Source organism: Rhinichthys klamathensis, unplaced genomic scaffold (genome assembly GCF_029890125.1).
Source record: "Rhinichthys klamathensis goyatoka isolate OS25496 unplaced genomic scaffold, OSU_Roscu_1.1 h1tg000040l_1, whole genome shotgun sequence".
In the NCBI taxonomy this organism is placed as follows: Eukaryota; Metazoa; Chordata; class Actinopteri; order Cypriniformes; family Leuciscidae; genus Rhinichthys; species Rhinichthys klamathensis.
In genome coordinates this window covers 5,613,955-5,627,934 of record NW_026606587.1, presented here as the reverse complement: position 1 = coordinate 5,627,934, position 13,980 = coordinate 5,613,955, and the positions used below count along the sequence as shown (strand labels likewise).

The 13,980-nt window shown below is 35.8% G+C and overlaps 1 protein-coding gene across 1 annotated transcript in view; it reads left to right on the top strand.

Moving 5' to 3' along the window:
* pcsk5b (proprotein convertase subtilisin/kexin type 5b) overlaps window positions 1-13,980 on the top strand; it is a 77,318-nt gene that overhangs the window by 50,085 nt on the left and 13,253 nt on the right. Inside the window, exons 21-28 of the mRNA XM_056246691.1 lie at window positions 2,632-2,734; window positions 2,853-2,989; window positions 3,075-3,275; window positions 6,004-6,072; window positions 9,055-9,097; window positions 9,185-9,333; window positions 10,667-10,867; window positions 11,042-11,125. Of these exons, the coding sequence (XP_056102666.1) occupies window positions 2,632-2,734; window positions 2,853-2,989; window positions 3,075-3,275; window positions 6,004-6,072; window positions 9,055-9,097; window positions 9,185-9,333; window positions 10,667-10,867; window positions 11,042-11,125 (987 nt within the window). The remainder of the gene's footprint in view (window positions 1-2,631; window positions 2,735-2,852; window positions 2,990-3,074; window positions 3,276-6,003; window positions 6,073-9,054; window positions 9,098-9,184; window positions 9,334-10,666; window positions 10,868-11,041; window positions 11,126-13,980) is intronic.

Here is a 13,980-nt window from a genome sequence, read left to right as displayed (position 1 = left end):
TAACCCTCGCGGTCAAAAATGACCACATTGGAAATGAAATTCATCTAGTGGAAACATTTGGTACTGCGCCCAACAAAATCTCACTGGTAATTTTTTTTAAGATATCAACCGCAAATTTGGAACACAACTAGTTTCGATTTATTGCTTTGATTTTCTTGCAGTTTTAGAGTAATATTTTGAAGCATGTTTTTCAAATAAAAATTGAAAATAGTATTTTTGTGCATTTTCCTAACAATAAACGTAAACTTCTACAACTTTGTTCACTTTTACTTTCCTCACTTAAGAAATAATCTGCCAAGTGTCTTCTTTAAAAAGAGACCAATTTTAAGTATGTGCTCCGAAGCATTCAAGACTAATGACAGTTTAGTTGGAAATTTCATTTTAAGGTCTATGTTCAGGTCTACTTCATAAATATATAATTTAGTACAATAAAATCCCATAAAAATAATAAATATAAAAATGATAAAACTAAAATAAAGTACATTCATTTCATTGAAAAACATTTTTTGACCACCACGCAAGGATCACCAGAGGGATAATCCGAATGAAAATTTTCATTTGGCCGTAAATGGGCGAAAACAAACCCATAGACTTGCATAGAAGTGACCCGAGCCATATATAGAGTCCAGAATGTCATTGAGACTTTTGAATTGGATCCATAAACAACTACCGTAGTGTTTTGGTGTTGAGTTTTACGCTGACAAGCACCGCTCACATTTGTCATCAGAAAAATCTAGTGTTGTTGAACCACTTGCTTACTTTGACTTCAAGAAATATTGTTTGGAGTTAAATTCTTGTGGTGAAGTGGTGTGAGAATGATTCGACTTCTCCTTGTTTCCTCACAAAAGGCTCTTTTTTTTTTAAGAGAACAATTCGGCATTTGACAGAGAGAAATTGAACTCAAATGTGCACTGGTCACAATGACTTTAACAGAGACAATATATGCGCAGCCCCTTGTTTTGACCTGTGCCCGTTTCCTTTAGAAGGAACATTTTTGAAATATTTGCAGCTCCCACTCAGCCATTGTCACTTGTGAATAAAAATGATATAACCATTACTATTAACACTTTAGCTGTTTCAAATGTTAGAATCCTATGTCGAATATCAAAGTAATTCTTAAGCTTTTTAATATAAGCCGTTTGAGTGAGAAAACTCCTTTAACTCGGGGACGACATTGGCTTTGGACCGATGTTTCTTTAAGTCCAGTGATTGACAACTCCATTACGGTCATGTAGGGTCGTGAGCGTTTGCATCAGGATCGTCAGATTTGAATGAATAGAGTGTATCAGAGCGTAAGCTGAGGTCATCTGGAGGGTCAGTCGGCCATAGATGTCCCGCTCTCTCTAAAGGAAATCTCACTGATACATTGCTCGGCCTGGGGGTTAAAGGTTAACTCAATGTCTTTAGCTTTCTTCACAGTCCCATTACATCACTTTAGGATAGTTTTGTATCCATTCTGGCTCCTTGAGAGTTATAAAGTTGCTTTTGTAAGATTAATCTGTTGCCTTTATGACTTGACTTCGAGTTACTGTCATCTTTATTAATATAATCTTTTCTTGGATTTCTGAAAAAGATTTGTTTTGTTTATGCTAACAAAGATATTGGGTTTAGTTCAAGTGATTCGACGGTGTATGTGCAAGATCTTTTTACGTGGTCATTAATTGCAACTCACAAAATCCCCTTTTTCTAAATATTCCGATTTCAGTTGATCTTTTCTAAGGCCGGCTCATTGTACGTGTGCATCCTGCATGAGCTTTCTTTCTTCTCTTGAGAGTGTTCTGATTTATGAATCCTGCATATGCATGGCCTTTTGAATTGTCTGAAATCAGAATTGTCAGCTGGTCAATCCTTCAGCCAGAAGTCTTTTTCATTAATTAAAACTAAAGCCCAGAACAGGTAAGCACTTGGTTTTTCTCTCTTTTTGTATAGATGCAAGTATGCTTATTTGTCTTTTGGTTTTGTTTGAATTTTTGTTTTATTGATTTGGTTTTGTTTGTTTTCGTCATTTGGTTTTGTTCATTTATCCTCTGTTTTGGTTTATTTGGTTTTGGTTGCTTCTTTTATTTATCACTTGGTTTTGTTTGCTTGTTTTGTTTATTTTTTATTTGATTTTGTTTATTTGTCATTTGCTTTAGTTTTTTGTTTGCTTATTTGTATTTTTCTGTTTTTTATTTATCATTTGGTTTGTTGTTTCTTTTTGTTTGTTTGTTTTTCATTAGATTTTTTTTAAATTTGTTTTCTTATTTATCATTTGGGTTTTTGCTTGCTTATTTGATTTTGTTTTTCGTTTTGTTTATTTGTATTTTTCTGTTTTATTTTATATATATTTTGGTTTTTGTTTGTTTTATTTTTCATTTAATTTTGTTTGTTTATTTTTCTTTTTTTCCTGTTTTTCTGTTTTTATCGTATTGTGCCTTCCGGAAAAAAATACCAAGTTATTTGTGATGCTACATAAATATTATAATATTAGTATATAACAATCATCATTTAAATTTGGATTATTCACCAGCAAAGGATGGTGCAACTGCTAAATAAAAGTCCCACTAGATAAAGTAGGATGTTCTAGTTAGCTCATGTCATTATATAATGGATCTATATGTAGTTTATGTGTTGTCTGTATTTTATTTTCAGGGGAATATTTAAGCGAACATAGTAAATGTAAACTGTGTGACTCAACCTGCTACAAGTGCACTGGACCTGAGAGTGAAGACTGCATCAGCTGCTTGTCCACTCGGTGAGGCGTGAACATGTCACTTGTTTCTTACAGCACCGCAGTATATCCAAATACAGCTGTAGTGAGACAGAATGTGCAGTGTGTGGGGAAAAGATTTCACTTTTGTATTCTTTGGCAGGTTGTTTGATAATGGGCAGTGTGTGCTCGGCTGTGATTCTGGGAAGCACGAGAGGGATGGACAGTGTCATCTTTGCCACCACACATGCCTGGAATGTTCAGACGAGGGGCCTGATAAATGTACTCGCTGTGGCAAAGGTAAACTGAGTCATAGCCACCTCTCTTAGCAGAGAAAAATACAGGCTCTCAACATTGTTTCTATTCTGTTTCTGTTTTCACACAGATAAGTTCGGAGTGGAGCGGTACCTCTTTAAAGAGGAGTGTCGTGAAAGCTGTCCAGGGGGTTATTTCCATTCTCCAAAGGGAACTTGTGATCCCTGCCCTCCAAATTGCACCGTGTGTACGTCCACAGGCCACTGTCTCCACTGTGCCCCCTCCTACTACCCCAAAGACGGGACGTGTGCCAGACTGCTGTGTGGATTGGGTCAGTTGCATCATAACTTTTCTAGAATGTTCCCATTGGCTTGCCTGACTTTTTCCATTGTTTCTTTTTTTTTGTGATTATTAAGGTTCTTGTTACTTCATTTTGGTATGTGAGGGAGTTTATTATTCAAATATTATTACAATTCTTCAGAAAATCAAATTATCGGATGAGCTGTAGGCCCAGTGAAAAAGTCCCCACAATGTTTTAGCTTTTTTTGCCAGTATTTTTCACTACAAAGTTCCCAACATTTCTTATTTTAATTTTTATTAATGCAAAAAACGGTCTCATTCTCCTTACTGTAATGTGAAAAATAATAATAAGTAAATTGCTACAATACACTACTGTTAATTTTTTTTATATATATATTTTAAAATGTAATTGGTAACACTCTAATAACTTTGATTAATAAATCATTAAAAAAACATTATACAATGCTTAACGGAGTTAATATATATTCAAATTGCAAGAAATATGAGATAATGTTTACTAATGATGAACTTATTAAACATTACATAATGATTAATTAGTACATTAAAATGCTTACAAATGTTATTAAACTTTCAATTCATATGATCATGAACTTCTTGTAAATCTACAAATGTTATTAAACTTTCAATTCATATGATCATGAACTTCTTGTAAATCTACAAATGTCATTAAACTTTCAATTCATATGATCATGAACTTCTTGTAAATCTACATATGTCATTAAACGTCAGTTTTTGTCTGCTGATTTTTGTCTTATTTTTGTGGAAACTGATACATTTTTCAGGATTTTTTTGATGAATAGAAAGTTAAACCAACAGCATTTATTTCAAATAGAAATATTTTGTTGCATTATAAATGTCTGTCACTTTTGACCAATTTAATGCACCCTTGCTAAACAAAAGTATTGAATACTTTTTAAGAATATAATCTTACCTCATGCTTTTGAACAGTAATGTAAAAAATTGCAGTAATTGTATATTGTAATAGTCAAATAAACAGTAATGAGAATCTATTAAGAGTCATCATTAAAAATAATAATTATAATAATATAATAATTAAATTTATAATAATAATTATAGATTAGATAATAGATTAAATAATACTAATTATAGAAAGCGAGGGGGGTACTTAATGGTCATGAAAGTAAGGTCACAAAATCAAAATGGCTCTAAAAATGTACTTTTTTTAATCTTTAGATGTTGCAGTACATTGGCCCTCATTTATCATTCTTGCGTAGAAACGGGCGTATATGTTGGCGTAAGATTATGCTTACACTCCTCTCACCGCCTGATTTATGAAGCTGTGCGTACCTTTGAAATCCAGGTGTACGCAATACCTGCCCTTGATAAATCCCGCGGCTGAAAACGATCGTCATTAGAATAACACGCCCCTATATATTCAAGTCTCCGCTTCCCCCACGCCCTCATTTTACGCCATGGACACACGGAAGACGGCACAGAAGAGAAACTTCTCCGACGTGGAGCCGAAATGACCTATCACAATGCATTATTTTACAGCACGTCTTTTGAAACAATTAGCATTCAATTTCTAATCATGTCACATGTATTGGGGTGTACAATAGTGATGATGATGATGTGATGTGGAGTACCATTCATTCACATAAATAATTGCATGACAATTTGTAATATTCTTATTATTATTATGATTTGTATTATTAATGACGCTTATTGTTATTTAGAAGAAGAACGTCGTTATTATTATTTGTATTATTATTATTATTTAAAAGAAGAAGAATGTATTTTTTATTATTTTGTCTGTCTGAATTATTTTTTGGTCATTGAAAGCCTTTCATTACTGAAACGTCAGGGTAAAGCGCACAGGCTCGCAACTGAAGGAATACATATGGCTACAAATCAAATGCTTTGGTAAAGTCACACAAATTAAACATTGAAGTCCATGTTGCACAAAAATAAACACTGAAGTTTATAATTACTATGTTGTTGTTGTTTTTTTACAGTGGGTCATAATATATCATATCTTTTAGTTTGTCAGTGCATTTTGTGGTGTTTTCTGCGCATTTCTGCACTAACTCAAAACGTGCGTACATGTACACCACCTCCTGAGCTGGCGTAGGATTTGAGCGTGCCGTACACCAACGTCCATATTGATAAATCTCAAAGTCTCCGTGGTTTTGGGTGTATGCCAGGTGTACGCTGGAAATTTGGTGTACGCACTTTTGATAAATGAGGGCCAATGTGACCAGGACATGTGTTTGTTTGATTCTCCCCACTAGACAGAAGGTTTTCTCTCTCATTTGGTGTGCTGTGCTAGATCACTTTAGCCTACATGTATCTGTAAATCGAACTCGCTGGATGTTGTTTGGCTTCTCACGACACCCACTGCTGTTTATCTAATCTTCTTCACAAATTTGCTATCACGGTCAAAGATGTGCCGAGCATGAGGGAAGAGCTTGTCTGCAGAAGTCAGACTGAAATAGCAGCACAAATGAGAGAGTGGGGGAACAGAAATTCTTATCATTAGTGGCAGACATGTATAAACGGGTTCTGCGCTATCGCCTCCAGGGCTACCACACACACAGTCTCGTCTGCTTTTTCCTGTCTTTTCAAACTCAAACACACTCTTTAAATCTCTATTTATACATAATACAGACACATGATCTAGTTTTATGTACATCTGTAACATGCATTTTTCTTTTTCCATGTTCTCAAGATTGCTTCTGTATATGAAAGTGCTGACTTGTGGTGTTATGCTTGTATAGGTGAAGAAGCCGATCCAGATCATGAAGACTGTGTGACCTGTGAAGAGGGCTGTCAGCATTGCCTCACTGGTCAGTATTTCATTATTTGGATGGAAGTGTGAACAAGGTTTGCTCTTAAAAAATGAAATGCATCACATCTTCAGCAAAAGAACAGGACCTCTTTAGTCAGCATTAAGTATTTAGTATTTAGTATAAGCTTTAGTATTTTACACATTATTTTTTGCACTATTATGCACTATTTCTTCATTCTTATTTTATTAACCCTATAAAGTTTAATATATCATATTTGATATGCAAAATTCTAAGGCCTCTAAATTATCAACATGATCAAAACTGTTGTTATCTACTACATGCCTTCTGTCGTCTGATTGATAGATTTATTTAATAAATGGCGTTTTAGTATAATTGTAAAAACATCTCCCTTCAGGTTATACCACGTCTTTTTTGCTATGAAATCTTTAATGATTTTTATAAGCTCAACATAATACATTTTTATATTGTTAGTAATAATTGTTAGTAATATTCAATTACTTTTTTTTTTTGTTGTTGTTGAAAAGTCATGTTAAAATGTGTATATCAAATATAAAACATCAGGATTATGAGGAACAAATCTCTCACGATCTCTCAATCATCATTGTATTGCATTACATATATTTTGCCCCCACAATAAAAATCACAGAGCTTTGATCATAAACTAAACTAAGACATATTATTGGAGATATAAAGCGACTACTGATATTTATATGCATTTTATGCAAGTAGTCTGTTATACTGCTATAAAGATCTCATTCATTTATATTTCAAGCTGTCAGAATGCCACCTTACTTTTTGGTCATATAAATATCAGCAACTGCACCAAATTGCGTTTTCGGCCTCTGAATATAATTTTAGCTTTTTCCTCCTCGAGCATGAGCTACATATTCTCACTATATCATACTATATGAGCCATAAAAGCCTGATGTGTCGAATACGATACTCAACAAAAATACAAAATGCATATTTATTTTTATATATATATATATGACTTTTTTTTTCTAAATTAGAAAATACTACAAAATAAAGTATTTTCACTAGGGGTCTCAGACTTTTGGACCCCTTTTGCTGTAGTTGCACCAGTCACTTAGGTGTGTGTGTAGTGCACAGATGATAGGGGTTGTGCCTGTCTCACAGCTTCCCGTATCTCTTTTCATCTGTTGTAGTTGTTAAACTTATGAGTTTGTCTGGTCTGTGTCTCCATATGCCTCCTGCATAGTCTACTCTTCAAGGCAGCATTTTTTTTTTTTTGGCATCGTAACTCAAAAATGCTGTCTAGGTTTGTCTGCTCACCAGGTTGTGAGACATAGCAAGTCCGTGTGTCAGAAGATCAAGGTGGTAAAAACACAGATAAGCGTCTAACATCAGATCAGCCCGCAGCTTTTCGGCTCATTTAAATGAGATAAAACGATAAGGTAGGAGAGATACATATTTATTTCCACAAAAAAAAAAGATGTTGAATACCGCCTGACACTAGAAACACAAAAACCTCACACTGGGAGTAGTTTAGTAAAATACCATTCATTGTCGAGCCACGATCTGTCCCCCTCTGCTGGTCAATGTACTATTTCAAGAATAATCTTTTTTTTTGGAACTGAGAAGCACTAAAAGAGATGTTTGAAGCTTGAAACAGTAAATAATCGCTCATACCATCACTTAAAGGGGTCATATAATGGCATTTTTGTACAAGCTAGTATGATTCTTTAGGGTCTAAATTAAAAGTTTGTAATATACTTTAATTAAAAATTCTCATTAGTATTGTAAGAAAACACTTATTTTACTTGGTCAAAAACAGCTCTGTTTTCAGCACGCTGTTTCAGTGCATATGACTTTAAATGATAATGAGCTTTGCTCACCCCGCCTCTCTGTTCTGTGTGTACACAGTTTGTAACACAATAACACAATAACCATAACGCGTTGTTCAGTATAAACGTGAGATTATGAATTATATTGAGAACATCATACATAGAAAACATGCCGTAATGTACCCTAAGTGTAAACCTTAGACGCATTCATTGTGAAGCGTGCAGCTAGCGATTTGCAAAGATTAATATAAATATTAATATAAAGTTTAATAAAACGTTACACTCACTTCAGTTCTTCTGAAGGTTCAGCAGGAACACGAATAGCTGGTACCGATCCTTTTTTCATGAGCAGCTTCTTAGCAAAACCAGCTTTATACTGATCCTCCTTTATAAAGCAGTCTGGTGAGAAATGATTCGCGCAAACATGAACGCATTGACGTTGCTCGTGGGAAATATTCCCTTCGAAAACAAACTCAGCCACTGCGTCTTCAGCGGTTCGGATTTAGGAACATTAAAATGACTGCTGTGTTCGTTATTGCACCCAAGAACAGAACACCACAATCGCTTAGACGCCATTCTGCTCATAGACAGTGCTCCAGCATATCAACAATGACCGCGCCGGTCCGCGCAGACTATGATTGACAGCTCGCTCACGAGCGAGGGCGGGTCTGTGTTGAAACGATGCTGTCAATCAACAATCGTGGGAGGGGCTTCCGAGCGTGTGACGTCACAAAATCGAACGGCTCAATTTGAGGCAGGGGAAAACATATAAGGAGTTTAAAACAAAAACACTGGATGGATTTTTATCATTTTATGATGGTTGTGTAGAGGCACTGCCAACACACATTTCAGTACAATCAACTTGTAAAAGTGCATGTACCATTATATGACCTCTTTAATTTATTTTTTCTGCAGCAGCTCAGTTAGATAAACTATGTTTTGGCGCACCTCCTAAACAGTTTTATTGCTCATCTTACCCACCTTTACCCACACTTTGATAAAAAGTCAAACCAAGGAAAGTAGTTGTTCTGTATAAATGATTAAGACAATGAACATGTCACAGTATCACGTTCTTGCATCGTGAATTGAATTGTGTTCAAATTGCATTTCCATTCAAAGCTCCTAAATCACCTTGTCATTTCAGTAATCGCTGTCTTTGAGATATATTCCCGTTTCCGTGAAGAGTGCATTAACAGTATGACTTTTCCCTCAGTGGATCCAGAGCATTGCATGTCTTGTTTACCGGACTATTACCAGTAAGTTCGCCTCTTACTTTTTGACTTCTTGAGTGTTTAATTGGTGTGCTAATATTTTAGAGGGTCAGAGATTGTGTATTTCTGCAGGTTGAGATCGAGCTGTCACAAAACCTGCCCCGAGAGGACGTTTGAGAACAAGGAAGGGGAGTCGAGGAAGTGCGCTCGATGTGATGATCACTGTCTGACCTGTGATGCCTCTGAATGTTTCCTGTGTGAGGAAGGCTTCTTCCTGTCAGGTTAGATGAGGCCTAACATTTATTTTTATTTTTTTACATGCCAATCTGTATTGGTGTTCAGGTTTCATGTCTGTACTGTATGTGAGCGACATGCGTTTGAAAGAGAACTTACCAGTCATGGCATTTTCTCTGCTGTCCTTTAAGTGATAGTTCACCCAGAAATGAAAATATATTTTTATTTTCAATTTAATTTAGGTTAGTTTTCACTCTGTTATTGTTAGTTTTAGTCTAGCCCCCCCAAACCTCCAGTTTTCGAATTTATTTAATTTAGGGGTTTTTTCCCCCCCCCATTTTTTTTTTTTTTTGGTATTTAGAGTTTTCAAAGGTTCCATCAAATTAAAAACAAGTTTCATTTTTTTCAGTTACTTTGTTTTTGTTTTCTTCTTGTTTTCTTTTCCTTTCTCACTTTTTGTTATTTTGTTTTGTTGTGTATCCTTTCTGTTAGTTTTTTTATATATATATATTTTTTCAACTTTCAGTTTGTTTGTTTTTGGCTGCCAAAGTTAATCAGCAAGCAGGTATCGTTTAAAAATGTTTAACTGCATTAAAGGGTTAGTGCACCCAAAAATGAAAATTCTGTCAGTAATTACTCACCCTCATGTTGTTCCAACCCCGCAAGACTTTCGTTCATCTTCGGAACACAAATTAAGATATTTTTGAATAAATCCGAGAGCTGTCTCACTCCTCCATAGGCTTCTATTGTAATTGAAACTTGCCGGCCCAGAAAGTAAATAAAAACATTGTTAAAATAGTCCGAGTGACTACAGTGGCTCAACCATTAGTTTATCAAGCGACGAGAATACTTTTTGTGTGCAAAAAAACCCCAAAATAACGACTTTATTCAACTATTCGTTTTCTTCTATATGGGCCTCAGAGTGAGTTCATGTAGTGTAACAGCGCAAGCGCTATGTCAGAACGTAGGCTCACTATTGGCCGACGCTGGTCATGATTGTGATTCTGGCCAATAGTGAGCCTACGTTCTGACGTAGCGCTGCGCTGTTACATGAACTCACTCGGAGGCCTTCCCATTTGAAACGTGAAAACTTCTCACGCTTCCCATTTGTTTCCAATGTGGTGAATTTTGACTTTGAAAAGTACAAGTGTGACTGCTTTTTTCAGGACAATTTAACCTTTTCGAATCATATCCATGTTGTTGTTTTTTGTGAGTGTGTGTGTGTTCACATAGCAAGTTTCGTACCATTCTGATGAAGTAAAAAATTCTAAAAGGACAAAATGTAAAAACAATTGTCAAAAATGTTCAAACAGCACTAGAGGGTTAAGCCTTCATCTGCCCAAATACTTTTGTGTTTACTGAAATTCTGTCTACCTGCAGATGGCACGTGCGTAGAAAGATGTAAGGAGGGTTTCTATGGTGACAAGAAACAGGAGTGCGAGCCGTGTCACCACATGTGTCGGACGTGTGGTGGTCCGGAATATGACGACTGTGATTCCTGTGAAGATGACATGTTTCTGGAGAAGGGTCAATGCATCAACAAGAGCCAGATCAAGTGTTCTGACAGAACCTTCCCAAACAGTATGAAAACAGTATATTCAAAAAAATTATTTAAAGTATTCATTATTTAAATAAAAGTAAACATATATTATATTATAGTAATTTTAATTGAATTATAAATCTTTTAAAATAAGCATGAGTCTTTATTATGTGTTTTAATTTATTTTGTGTGTGTGTGTGTGTGTGTGTGTGCAGGTCAGGGTGACTGTGAGCAATGTGATTCCTCCTGTAGGACGTGTTCAGGGCACGACAAAGAGCAATGTGATTCCTGTGAGAAAGGTGAGCGAAACAAGATTGTGCAATAAAATCTTCTTCTCCTGGTGCTCTTTGGATAAGAGAGAATTTATTCCATATAAAAAAAAAAAAACATTTAAAGCCAAGGCATTCAGGTTTAAGAATCCACTGAGAGTTCATTTATAATATGATAAATTTGTGTTATGTGACATGATCACCTGATTTCTAAATGTCACAATATATTTAAATAGAACATAATAGAGTTTGGCCAAAATAGACAATACATTCAAGAAACAATCAAGTCAATTAGAAAAAAAAATCTAATTCTCCATTTAAAGTGATATTTCACCCCAAAATTAAAATGTCAAGAACCAATGAGGTTCATTCTCGTGTTACGCAGCACGTTTGAGCTTCCGCAAGAACCAATGAGGTTCATTCTCACGTGTCAAGTAGGTTCGGTTGAGCTTCTGTTTATGTTCGCTGATCAATGTTTAAATGTGAATAAAAGCCTAAGGGACCATTCGGAATTTATGGAAAGGGCCACCGGAGGAAAATAGGGGAGGGTCATGTCTTTTTATTCATTGTTGAGGGGAGGGTCATCCAACTTTTTTTAGTCTATAGGGGAGGGTCACCTAACGTTTGTATTTATCAAAACAGCTAAATTTCAAAGTGCCTTGTTTGGTGCATATTTCTTTCCATGTAGCTACAGCTCTCTCGCTCTCGGCCCCCCATCGCTATCAGATTGGTCTGACCCAACAAAAATCCAGTTTGGCGCTGTCTGACAGTGCGCGCGCGCTTCAGTAGGCTACGCGCTCAGAAAAAAGTGCATTAGAACAGAACGCCAATGAAATGTTTACCCGGCAAAGCTTTAAAGCACGAGCAAATAATGAACTTTTGGGATTGCGAATAAGTGCAGTGTCCTGTGAGTGCTAGTCTACCGCTGCATTAACATGTGATGTGAATGTACGTCGAGTTTTACAGTAATGGGACTGAGGCGCCAGAACTGCAGCTAATGTGCGCTGTAGCACGATACTATTTTAGTTTCCATTCTTATTGTGTTTCCACAACAATGTTAGTGAGCAAATCTACTGAAATTGCCACAAAAACAGTGGAGTGTGATGTGTTGGACATAGGGCTACCACATTTTTAAATTACTATTCGTATTATTTGAAGTTAACATAATAATACGTAGACATACACCAAAAAAACTTGTTGAGGATAAATTCTTTAAAATTGGGCAATTCCAGCGTTGTGGACGTGACATTTGCAGTCAAAACTTGAAATATAAATTCTCAGAAAATGCATTTAATACTGAAACGTCTGTTTATATATTCATACTCCCTTAAGGCGGGCTTACATGGTGCGATTTTTTGCTGTTTTACAAGCTCGCAGATGATTTTTTTCACTCGGGAGAAATCGCGTGGAAATCGGTTGTGCTCGCATGTTGCGGCTCGTGTGTGCTAGGAAGATACGAGCCGAGCCGAACCTCTCGACCTCACGATAATTTTTAAACATGTCTAAAAATTTCGGGAGCTGTAGGCTTGAATTCGTGAGGTGTGTGCGCTGTGCAGTTGAATGACCCGATTTGTCGATCTATCTGAATTTGACCAATCAGGAGCTGAAGAAATCCACAAAAGAAAGACGTAATAAGCGCATTTAGTTTCATATTTATTATGTTTTTTTTCATCTATGTTTATTATGAAAAGTATAGCCTATAGCCTACCCAATATATCGGGAGACATGGCCAGACATGATTTTGACCACTTCATTAAGTGTTGTTTTGTAGAAAGCCTTTCTTTAAAGTGAATTTCGTTTTGTATAAATTGTATCTTAATTTTAATCAATTTTTCATCAACCAAACCTGGATTTAATTAATAAAAAGCAAATATAGCTGGATTTACAAATGCACATCTTGATTGTTGCATGCAGCACACATTATGTCGAAATAAGACATAACCACAACAAACATCGAATTGTCCTGGTTTGAGACTGTTAATAACACAAAATATTATTTTTATTTTTTTCGTGTTCGCATTTATGAGGGATTTTTTTTTTTACTGACGTGACAGTTCTCCGTTACGGACATGACCGCTCTGAAAGTGACTTTAAAACTTTTACAGATAGGCCTAAATATATAGAAAGCTTGACATGTCTACTTTTTAACAGAATAATTTAAAACGAAAGAAAACAGACAGACTCTGCTTCTGTAATCCGTAAATGTGCATTTCTCTCTGGCGCGTTCACTACTGCGAAGATCGCGAGTCAGCATAATCACCTTTATATTTGCAGCCACACTGACAAAGACTTGTTTATTAATAAACAATTAAAATGTCCCCTTGAAATTATTCATAATCATTACTTTTGCCGGTTCTTTGTGGCAGCTTTAAGATACTGTATTGGCAGCGCCACCCTTACATTTTACATGAACGCATCACCATGGCATCAGCACCGAAAACATGATTTTTTAAAAATTATTTTTATTTTTTTCAAATCAAAAATCGTGATACGAACCGAATTGTAGGTTTGGTCTATCGTTACAGCCGCAAGATGAGAAAGCAGGAGTTTAGTCGTTTATCGTGGAATGGCTATCTGAACATCTTTGCCAAAACCAGTACACAAGTAGGCTAATTAATAAATTATCGGGGAGGGTCATGCCTTTTTTCACAAGGATTTTGGAGGGTCATAGAAAAAAATGTTGCTGGTGAAGGGAGGGTCAAGTCTTTTTTGACTACAGATCTCAAAACTCCTCCGGTGGCCCCTTAAATAAATAACGAACAGTCCCTAAATTAAATCTGTTCATCAAATAAAGCGATCAAGTCTCTTCAGAAAATTTCGACTAAACCGCTCAATTCATATGGATAAGTTTTACGATCTCTTTATAGACTTTATGAAGCGACAAA